The 11,820-nt window shown below is 36.6% G+C and overlaps 1 protein-coding gene across 1 annotated transcript; it reads right to left on the minus strand.

Annotated features, from left to right (window-relative positions):
- Positions 1-947: 947 nt before the first annotated feature.
- On the minus strand, positions 948-11,061 carry LOC137403728 (inhibitor of growth protein 5-like). The gene is made up of 7 exons (XM_068089746.1): positions 10,934-11,061; positions 10,357-10,428; positions 9,976-10,142; positions 4,763-4,838; positions 4,372-4,480; positions 2,894-3,044; positions 948-1,630 (listed from the first exon to the last, which is right to left on the minus strand). The coding sequence occupies exons 1-7, from the start codon at positions 10,968-10,970 to the stop codon at positions 1,529-1,531; spliced, it is 714 nt and encodes a 237-aa protein (XP_067945847.1). The 5' UTR covers positions 10,971-11,061; the 3' UTR covers positions 948-1,528.
- Positions 11,062-11,820: the final 759 nt, after the last annotated feature.

Here is an 11,820-nt window from a genome sequence, read left to right on the forward strand (position 1 = left end):
CATAAAAGCAGTGTAGTAATTTGCATTGAAAACCTGCAGGCGAGCTGCAGGCTAATTGATAGAAAATGAGAGAATGCTTGGGCAATACTGGCTTTAATGCCAGTTGAGTTATACATGCAAATTACTTTCTGACGTCAACAAAACTTTTTAGAAATGCTTGTGTCAATCCTTGGAGCCATATACATAGTTGGTAATTATTATTATTCAGTTATAGCTGTGGTTTTTCACCCTCATGTTCAGCTGGCCAATCTTATCAATTAAACATATATGTAGGCTTTGAGTTTACTTTATTAAAATACTAGCTGAGAAATGAGTTTACTTTATTAAAATACTAGCTGAGAAATACTCACCAAAATTACAAAAGGCTTTTTTCTACCGAAAACTAACCTAAAAACAATATTTTTACTTTTAATGTTTGAGTGAACCCTAGCTCTGCCATTTTTTATCATCTCCTATCTTGTTGCACATAGGTACCAGCTGGTTTTATCAGGCATCACAATGATGACGACTCGCAAAACTTGAGAGCCATTTTTGTGACGCTTATATGGTTGGTTGGTCTCTGTTGTTAACATTTGAAAGCATTTTGATAACATTCTACTAAGTAAAATGCTCATGTAGTTAACAATTGGCAGCCATTATGGGAATTTCATAAAGAAACCATACACTAGTTGTATTTGCGATAGTGGACCAAAAGGACAAAGACTTGAAGGCTATGAACTTGCTGGTGGTATTCTGCCAAAATTTGAGCCCGTATTCCAGTTTGAAAGTTGTCTGTTCTATCAGCTGAACTATAAGTACTCTAATATTCAAAATATATTGATATAGTCTATCTATTGACATCAGCTGTGCAGATATTTGATGTATGTTTGAACATCATTGACAATGCATCATACGTGAGCACATGGGCCTCTCTATATCTAAACGTATAGTGCATTAGCAAACAATGCTCAGATTCACATTGGAGATAGATTTTTCAAGTGCCAAAACAGTTTTGTAGACATGAAGATATTTTGCAGTTCAAGAAGGTATTGTTATGAGGCTATTACAACTAAAATCTACACAAGCATAAATACTGTCGCACGTTGGAGATATGATGTAGCCTATATGTGCATCAATTTTAGTTCAAATCCGTTTCTGTTTATATAGATAGAAACATGCAGGTTCAACCGGTACATTTTACGCTGAGATAATTCAAATTTAAATAACAATAGTATGCAGGGTATCATAGAGATAAATGTTCTTATCAATTGAAAACAAAGTATAAAAAAGTATATTACAATCAGTAGTTAATCCAGAACGGAGACACTCAATGCTTGTTTGTTGGTCCAGTACCGGGGAATACAATTAGAATCTTTTATATACATAAATAATTTACATGAAGTCATCAAGCCAATATCTTGTACTAGTATCTGAGAGTGTGCGGACCAATATAGACCAAATGTAGCATACACTGTTGCAGCTGAACCATCTTCATAAAAAAGCAAGTGTGACAGCGATTTAGCTGTCCGACTGACAACGAGCCCAACAACTATTTTTTCTTCCGTTCACCAATACATCGTGGACAATACCATTTTCCTTTTGGCTTTGATGTTAGACTGACACAGGGAAAGTGAAACCACTCTATAGGACACTGCAACAGATAGAAAACATGCATGAATGTTGATCAACAATTCTCTAGTGTTTTCTGTGTCTTCTCTGCCTACATATGTGTCTTCTCTGCCTACATAAGTGTCTTCTCTGCCTACATAAGTGTCTTCTCTGCCTACATAAGTATCTTCTCTGCCTACATAAGTGTCTTCTCTGCCTACATAAGTGTCTTCTCTGCCTACATAAGTATCTTCTCTGCCTACATAAGTGTCTACTCTGCCTACATAAGTGTCTTCTCTGCCTACATAAGTGTCTTCTCTGCCTACATAGGTGTCTCCATCTGTCTACATAGGCAGATGGAGACATCCAAACATTTTATCTACTTCTATATGGAAGGTTGGAGATACCCTAAACAGTCAATCTACCTACAAGGAAGGATGGAGATACCCTAGACATTCTATCTACCTACATGGAAGGATGGAGATACCCTAGACATTCTATCCACCCACACGGAAGGATGGAGATACCCTAAACATTCGATCTACCTACATGGAAGGATGGAGATACCCTAGACATTCTACCTACCTACAAAGAAGGATGGAGATACCCTAAACATTCAATCTACCTACAAGGCTGGATATACCCTAGACATTCTATCTACCCACAAGGAAGGATGGAGATACCCTAAACATTCAATCTACCTACAAGGATGGAGACACCCTAAATATTCTATCCACCTACAAGGAAGGCTGGAGATACCCTAGACATTTTATCTACCTACAAAGAAGGATGGAGATACCCTAAACATTCAATCTACCTACAAGGAAGGATGGAGATACCCCAAACATTCTATCTACCCACAAGGAAGGATGGAGATACCCTAGACATTCTATCTACCCACAAGGAAGGATGGAGATACCCTAGACATTCTATCTATAAACAAGAAAGGATGGAGACTCCCTAGACATTCTATCTACCCACAATGAAGGATGGAGATACTCTAGACATTCTATCTACCTACAAGGAAGGATGGAGATACCCTAGACATTCTATCTATCAACATTCTACCAAGGGCACTGGGTACTGTAAAGACTGAAGCATGCTGATGGAGGGTGAAGTGAAAGCTGCCATGGGAAAAGCTTCCAACCATCTACATCTCAAATGGATGCCTTTAAAAATTATTCGTCGAAATCCGCTTGACAACGTCTAAGGCAAGACCAAAAATACTCAGAACCGACAAATTTTATTCACACTAGTTGACCATTACAATTCTATCAAAGAGTCTATAGACAGCTAAAACACTCACATCGTTGTTATCACACCCAATCATTTCTCCATAGGAGACTTGATGACAAATGCAATAAGTAGGCTCATTGGGGTCTACTGGCATGTCCAACACATCCGAAGGATGGCCAGCGCCAAAATCTGGCGAGAGAGGTGGCAATTCTGGTTCGGCTCTACAAAATGTTGAGTGACAGCGGATTGACAGATCACTACATTCTTCACGCATTATAAAAACTATGTTTTTTTTATCTATATTGAAACAAACATGAAAAAGATTCATTTGCTATCATCAGTTGCAAACCCTTAAAGAACATCCATTCTTACATACTAAGACTTCCAGAATAAATATTGAACGATTTCCTAAATATAAAGCATTGAAATGTGTCTACAGTTAGTCACAGATAGTTTCTGCTATTCTAATCTTCTCCCCTTCAAAATTAAGAAAAAATTATAAGATTAGCCATGAATGTATAAACTGCTATATTTTATAATCCGATGAGTAGGACCTTCATAACTGGTGAATTAGTTATAGCTCAGTGATTCTAGTAGACTGATAGCCTCTTGCCTAATGAATTAAAGGTGTGGGGTGAAGTAGTTATATCAATGATTCTAGGAGACTGATAGCCTCCTGACTAATGAATTAAAGGACTGGTAAAGTAGCTATATCAGTGATTGTAGTAGACTGATAGCCTCCTGACTAATGAATTAAAGGACTGGTGAAGTAGTTATAGCAGTGATTCTAGGAGACTGATAGCCTCCTGTCTAATGAATTAAAGGACTGGTAAAGTAGTTATATCAGTGATTGTAGTAGACTGATAGCCTCCTGACTAATGAATTAAAGGACTGGTGAAGTAGTTATAGCAGTGATTCTAGGAGACTGATAGCCTCCTGTCTAATGAATTAAAGGACTGGTGAAGTAGTTATATCAGTGATTGTAGTAGACTGATAGCCTCCTGTCTAATGAATTAAAGGACTGGTAAAGTAGTTATATCAGTGATTGTAGTAGACTGATAGCCTCCTGACTAATGAATTAAAGGACTGGTGAAGTAGTTATAGCAGTGATTCTAGGAGACTGATAGCCTCCTGTCTAATGAACTAAAGGACTGGTGAAGTAGTTATATCAGTGATTCTAGTAGACTGATAGCCTCCTGTCTAATGAATTAAAGGACTGGTAAAGTAGTTATATCAGTGATTGTAGTAGACTGATAGCCTCCTGACTAATGAATTAAAGGACTGGTGAAGTAGTTATAGCAGTGATTCTAGGAGACTGATAGCCTCCTGTCTAGTGAATTAAAGGACTGGTGAAGTAGTTATATCAGTGATTCTAGTGGACTGATAGCCTCCTGTCTAATGAATTAAAGGACTGGTGAAGTAGTTATATCAGTGATTGTAGTAGACTGATAGCCTCCTGTCTAATGAATTAAAGGACTGGTGAAGTAGTTATAGCAGTGATTCTAGGAGACTGATAGCCTCCTGTCTAGTGAATTAAAGGAATCTTACTCTTTGGTATCCTTTTTCTTCCTTTTCTGTCCCTTTGAAACATCTTCCTCTTCTGCTTTCTTCTTCCTGCCTCTTTTACCTTTCTCTGCCCGAGGAGCTGGAGTTTCAACTATGATTAAGAGAGAGAGAAACCGAGGCAGTCAATAAAAACTCATTGAAGAGGCAACAAGACAAATGTCTCAAGCTGCTATAAGAACCCTACACAATTGTACTTTTAGTAGGAGAGACAACCGAAAGTAAGCATCACATATACTCAATTTCCTAACATCTATTAATTTAACACAAAAAGTAGTCTTAGTTTAGTTGCACTGCCTCCTCATCACAAATCCAGATTTGACATGGCCACCAACTGATTGGAGAATACTTATGATGAGGAACAATCGTTACTCACTTGTTAGGCTGGTGTCCTTCAACTCGGCCTCAAATCTTGCAAGATCGTTGTCAAGTTTTCGAATGTGTTTATCGACCTAAAAATATTGAGCAAAGTTATATTACAAATGGTGTATAGCACATATTTGTATATGCATGATGTGTAGCATATATATATACATATGATGTATAGTATATATATATATATATATATATATATATATATATATATATATATATGATGTATAGCATATATATACAGTCAAACATGGATAACTCAAACTTCACGAAACCGAGCAAGAGTGTTCGAGTTATCAGAGCGTTCAAGTTATCAGAGCACTGTCACAGGTCCATGTATTTATTTATTTATTAGTAGATACATGTAAATATACAAACTATAATATAAATCAAAAGCATAAATGGCTTCTTTCAAATTAAATGCTTCTAATGCAAAGTATAAAACTTTTTTATCAAATAGTATAGAGATTTTTCTATCACTTGAGATTGGTTTGTTGTTTGAGGTGATGTTATTGCCAGGACGTTCTTTAGATTAAAATTGGCAAAACTTGATCGTTGTTGAAATGCTCAGAAGAAACGACATCTTTTTCTTTTGAGCGTTTTAACCATGATCAATTTTGCCAATTTTTCTTGAAGTTTATGCGAAGGTTACCTCACGTTTCCTTGCTTCCGAAGGACCATCGCTAAGCGGATGTTTGGTAAAAATCAAATTTCACCAAACCTTTAGAAAAGTCGTTGACAAAAATATTTTGCCGATGGTGGTAATAACGACGCCTTTAAATTACGAAAAGTCGAGGTTTACCTCTGGGCTAGATCACAGTAAATGTTCACTTTTGGTGTGATTGCAAACATTATAATTTTGAAAAAAGGGTTGATTTTTGTAATGCTAGAGGGCCTCAAGTACCAGGAAACAGCAGTTGTTATTACTTTATTGCTACCAGTTGGGAATTATCAATGGATTACTGGCACCATGTCAGAAAATTGTGTTAGTTTCGGGACAAAACGTAAAATAGGCTGTAGGTTAAGATAGGCAAGCAAAATAACTTTTATGCAATTGGATTTCTTCAACATCATCTAAGGAAGCAACAATAGCAGTTCATTCCACTATTATTGCACTGGTTCTTACAAAGCAGGTGTTCTTCACTACCATCCGTCTCGTAACTAACAAAATAAGCATGGTTTTCTTTTTCCTAGTGTTTAAGATCATCACAGCATGCCAGTTTTTATTTTCTATTCAGCTGTGTTGGTGTGCAACAATATAAGAGGCTTTAAATTTGAGTTGAGTGAAGTCTACTCTGTGTACAAGCCAGCAGACATACTGTGAGTTTCGGGACAAAAATATGATTTAAACCAGGATTGTACTGTGATAAATAACCCCTGCTGTTTTCGTTCACATGTTTCAGCCTTACAATTACTAATCTAGTGAGAAATACAATAAATTTGGTTTAATCAGCATGGTCTGGTGGTGAAAAAGGCCTCTGGTGATCATGCCAAAGGTCAAGTCATAATACCTCTTTACATTGTGACTTGTGTTGTCACACAACGTTATTGCCTTCATTGTTTGACTGGGTTGCATGAGGGTAACCTATCTATACTGAAATTATGGGTAAGACAAGCAAATAAAGGCAAAGAAATTATGCTCAAAGGCAACTGGAAAAGGACGCTCAGGGTTACAGGAAAAAAACGAGACCGTTAGCGAATGTCGGCTTAGAAAAGCAGCTGTCATGAACAAAGCTGATGAAGGTGAACAACGTGAATACGAGAGAATAAGAAAACGAGAGCAGCGACTAAAAAAAAAAGCTGGGATAAGTTAAACAATCAGCCAGGACAAGGATAGTGATGGAACGCCGAACTCTGCACCAGCTTTCTTTTCATCCACACAGTCTTTTGGTAGGTAGACATTGAGTGACATTAGGATTTCCTTCCTTGTCAAACATGGGTATTTATTAAAAATTTTTGAATGAATGATAAGGATGGGGAAACTGAACAGGTATTGGTGACCAAACAACAACCATTCATACACACAGGTTAAGTTGACGTAATGGTAATTTTGTGATTGGATAGCAATTAAATTTAAACTATTTTATTTATAATTTTACAGGACGAGCTATGAAGAAGGTTGACAAGGTACTGCCTACATCCCCCAGAAAACAAGTGATTGTTCTAGATGGTGAACTGGCCAAAAAACTAAATACATTATCTCCGACAACTAAAGCAAGATGCAATCAAAAGATTAGGGAATGTGGATCTAGAAAGACAACGCAAGATGCCATTGATGAAACTACTGAACAGCTGGTGAGAAAGTTTTTCTTGAGTGACAGAATAAGTAGAACATTGCCAAGCAAGAAACATGTGGTAACTGTGAGAGATCAGAATAAAAAAAAAGAAAAACTTCAAAAGAACCTATTAATGTTTACAACACAGCACCCAGACATCAAGATTGGCTTGACTAAGTTTCGAGAATTTCGGCCCCTATAGTGCTGCCAATCACCAAATTGTATGCGCCTGCTTTATCTGTGAAAATGCACAGCAACTTTTCGATGCTGTGAGGTCAGCTGTGCCAATGCCATTGGAGTGCTCCACATTATATCAGATGTTGAAGTCAACTGTGTGTGATATAAAAAATGAGAAATGCTGTGGACGTGAATGTGAAAAATGCAAATGTGGTGTACAAAGCATATTTGACAACACCAATTTACCTGAGGAAGGGACGGTGATAGTGAAGCAATGGAGACCAGACCCCAACCATGGAAGCTATCTAAATTTGCTGCAGGAGAGGATGCAAGTGAATGATGTGATTAAGAAGTTTACAGATGTGCTAAAATCACTTGTCAATCATGAGTATGGAAAAAACCACCAGCTAGGAGAAATTTCTGCTTTAAAAGCGGATTTGCCTGCTTACCATATCATCATACAGGAGGACTTCAACGAGAACTATACCCGTAAACAGCAAGTTGAAATCCAGAGTGCCTACTACTCCACCGTATCAGTAACTCTATCCATTGCTGTTGTCTGGTACAAATCATCTGATGGTGTGGTCACTACACGTAGCTATGTCATCGTATCCGATAATCAGGCAGATTGAATGAAGAGTAAGAAGTGAGAGAAAGTAGTGAGAAGAGTCATCAACTAGGAGATATAGCGGCAGTCGCTTATGATATAGATGAAATGCATGTTGGAGAGCTTGTTGAGAAAGTATCAGATAATGAATACGCCATGAAGTTTATGGTCAGGCAGGGCAAGACTTTCAAATGGCCAAGTAAACTTGATATACATCCTTTCCACCAAAACTTCATACTTACAGTTAAACCGATTCTAAGACCCTGTTCGGCGAACTTTAGATCACTCATAGTTGAGAATTTTGATGAAGTATTGTCAGCTTTGGATGATTATGCAGCCAAATTGTTCAAGTGAACCAAACAACTTGCTATTATATGTGATTATGTGCTTAACATTATTAATTCCAATAAATTTGTGAAGTTATTTCAATAAAATAACCATTTTCATTTTTTCCCGAAACTAACATGTCCCGAAACTAACACACTATTTCACACTCAACTATCACTTGAAGTAAAACCTCACAGATTGGCAATAAAAATAGTCACTTTTTGAACAGACAACACCCTAACTTATGTTAGAAAACTCAAATTGCTAACCTCAAACCCTTAACTTCATAGCAATTGGCCAATGAAAATGAACCATAAAAGCGGGTGATCAAAATTTGTCCCAAAACTGACTCGAAGTTTCATCCCGCTGTTCGAGAATGATGCTTTGTTGAAAGGGATATTTCAGTTGCATTTGATGATAGTAACCTAAAGTATGTATGTACAATTATTTACTGATATCTTATTCACCTACTAGGCTGGGGGCTACATTGACACACCATTTGTCCCGAAACTGACAACTGCGATCGTGCCCCTCTATAGCTTGGAATAAAGTGATTTTCTAAAGCAATAACAACCGTCTCGGTAGCCGTTGGGCAAAAAGCTGTTCGAGTTAACAGAGTTGAGGTCGAGTTATCTAAAGCAATTTATCATTACGTGGGAACGGACCAAAGAAACGGTTCGAGTTAACCATGTGTTCGAGCTATCCGAGGGCGAGTTATCCATGTTTGACTGTATATATATACACATATATATATATATATGATGTATAGCATATACATATAAAAAATTATTTCCTCACCCCGGTTAACCCATATGGGTGGTAATTTCTGCTCTAACTAGGGTCTCCTACCAGAGACCTGGGAGTTTGAGCACTCGCCTCAAGATCTTAGCTGTTTCCAATAGCGCACTTTTTTGCAACTCACCTGAGTTGATTGCTGTCGGTATCTGGGCAAGCCACACATTATGCGCCAGTGTTATTGCGCCCAGTGCCCCAATGACTACTAGAATAACAGTTGTTTTTATATATATATACAGTATATATACAGTATATATATAGTATGGTATATATAGTATAGTATATATATACAGTATATATACTGACAGAAAAGGAAGCTCCTGGTAAGGTCAAGAAAAATGACAGCGCTAAGATCCTCTGGGACTTCTACATCCGGACTGACAAGCATGTCCTAGCAAACCAACCAGATATAGCGGTGGTGGACAAGGAGAACAAGAGGGCTACTATAATAGATATAGCAGTACCCAATGACTACAATATAGCCAGCAAAGAAAAAGAAAAGGTAGAGAAATATCTCCCTCTTGGAGAAGAGATTGAAAATGCTGAGATGTAAGAACAACTGTAATTCCAGTAGTCATTGGGGCACTGGTTAACCGGGATAAGGAATCATTTTATATATATATATATATATATATGATGTATAGCATATATATATATATTATTTATAGCATATATATGGTGCATAGCATATATATAGTCCTATATAGCATATATAAATATACACATATATATAAATATATATGATATATAACACACGCACCACACCCACCCAATTTAAACCATCAGACTACTTCAAAGTAAATAGACTGCGTGAAACAAGGAACTAATATTAGCCTGAGACCGTTATTGGTTATTTCTACATGAATGGTTTTGCTTTCAAAGTTTCAACGAAAAAAAGCGAAAAGGTTTGGAGTTGGACAACGAGAGAATTGATTGTTATTTATGTAAACAATTCATAATTGATACAATTTTCTGGACACCTAAAATCCGAAAAACAGATAATTGAAATTGTTTGAAGCTAAAGAATGATCTTACCATTTCATAAGTTTGCATTGCTAATGTTACTTTGTCATCACCATACTCAGATGATCTGCTAAATAATTTAGTGATTTGCTCTAATTTCTTGTGTCTCTCAGCAGAAGACAGCTTCTTGACAGTAGCCAAATAACTGTCTGCATGTTTGTCTATCTCTTTCATAACATCTATGCAATATAAACAACATGAAAAGAAAAACATATAGAATTAACTTAGCTTCAGCAATCCAAGCAAATAATATGCAATGTAATAGAGTGCTGACTTATATTTCATCTTGTAGTAACATACGTTAACCACAACAAATACTCCAAAACTTGGCAAAACATAAGATAATTCATTAAAACGATGCACAACAGTCACTTGAAACTTAGCCTTATGTACCTTGTGCTCGTTTGTCCAGGTCCCTCATAAGGTTGAAGTTTCTTTGAAGCTCTAAGGGAAGTGCCTCCAAACCTGGATAATTATAATCTCAATTACTAACAATTTTCATAGCAATCAAAGCATCAGCAAACTCAGATTTGTCTTAATTCATTTGGTCATAAGTTTGCATACGTCGTTAGTAGGCCTATGCACATATGTTCTGTAGCCTAACGGTCATGCCAAGTTTTGATGATGACCAGGGTACAAATAAGTTGCAGAAAACGCGCGCATCCTGCTACAATTGAGACCACAAAAGCATCACTGCAGACCTAGTTGTATTGGTTAAAAAATTAAGCAAAATATTTTAATTGACTTGGTCAAATAACATCTCAACCCACTTGGCCAACTCATTTTAATTATTAAAATGCTAAAACGACTGCAATGAAACGCAGAGTAGTAGTGACTAGTGTGAAATCTAGTTTTCAACTAGTGTCAAATCTTAGTTTTGCAGAAAATTACTAACAATAACTATTTTCATTAGAGGCTTTCTTCACAAAATTCTGCCATAAAACTTAATAAAACATATAAATAAACTTACTGTCTAAATGCTGCTCTAAATACACAGCGGCAGCCATTGAAACGTTGGATTAGGCGGTCCTCGATCACATAGATGCGACAAAAATACAATTTAACAAGTTTCTTCAACTCATACCTATTTGTTTGAGCGAAGATCCGCGTAAATTAATCCTGTTTACTCTAGTTATTTCCATAGACGTATCAGCACATTGCAAATGGTAGGCGCTAACCATAGATCTAATGACTACATTTAACAGTTAATAGGTTGACTTGCAACAAAAATTACATTATAGTTATTTGGTATCAAAAGGTTCATCATGTCTTACCTTACTGTGTAGTAGATTCAAAAACTGTGAAAATGTCATTACAAGCTCTTAAAATCTCAGAAAGAAATAGTTAAAAAAACGTCCGCAGGTTGGAATCCCTTTATTTTGATGACATACTCAACTAGCCACGGTCGAGTTTACAATAATGAGAGTTGAGACAATGACGTCATATATGTGGTGGCAGAAATGCCACGCCTCCAATTGATAACGTGCGGTACTACCATAGATCAGAGCCGTATAGTTTCACATACGTATAGTTTCACATATGTGAAACTATACGACACTGCCATAGATATATATAGGTATATATATCTATGGGTACTACTGAGAAACTTTTACCCTCCAAAAATCCACTTAAAAAGTAGCTAGGGTTACTTACTCACAATTCCACTTCTTTACTTCCATTCTTTACTTTGTTGGTTACTTCTACATATTGGGAGTTTTCCTTTCCTAGATGTTTAAAAAGATAACTCCAAAATTGTATTTCATATAGGGTAGTTGGTAAAATCCGTTCATTGAATAAATAAATTGCAAACATTTTGAGAATTACTTTGTCCTTATAAGTAGTAGATGTCTCCAACTT

The sequence above is a fragment of the Watersipora subatra genome, chromosome 9 (genome assembly GCF_963576615.1).
Source record: "Watersipora subatra chromosome 9, tzWatSuba1.1, whole genome shotgun sequence".
NCBI lineage: Eukaryota > Metazoa > Bryozoa > Gymnolaemata > Cheilostomatida > Watersiporidae > Watersipora > Watersipora subatra.

Bases quoted from the DNA above. Each gene is read 5' to 3' on its own strand.
- LOC137403728 (XM_068089746.1), bottom strand. From the start codon at position 10,970: ATGGCTGCCGCTGTGTATTTAGAGCAGCATTTAGACA. The intron at 4,481-4,762 runs GTGAGTAACGAT...TCTTAATCATAG, and splicing joins GAAGGACACCAGCCTAACAA to TTGAAACTCCAGCTCCTCGG. The intron at 3,045-4,371 runs GTAAGATTCCTT...AACATTTTGTAG, and splicing joins AAGAAAAAGGATACCAAAGA to AGCCGAACCAGAATTGCCAC.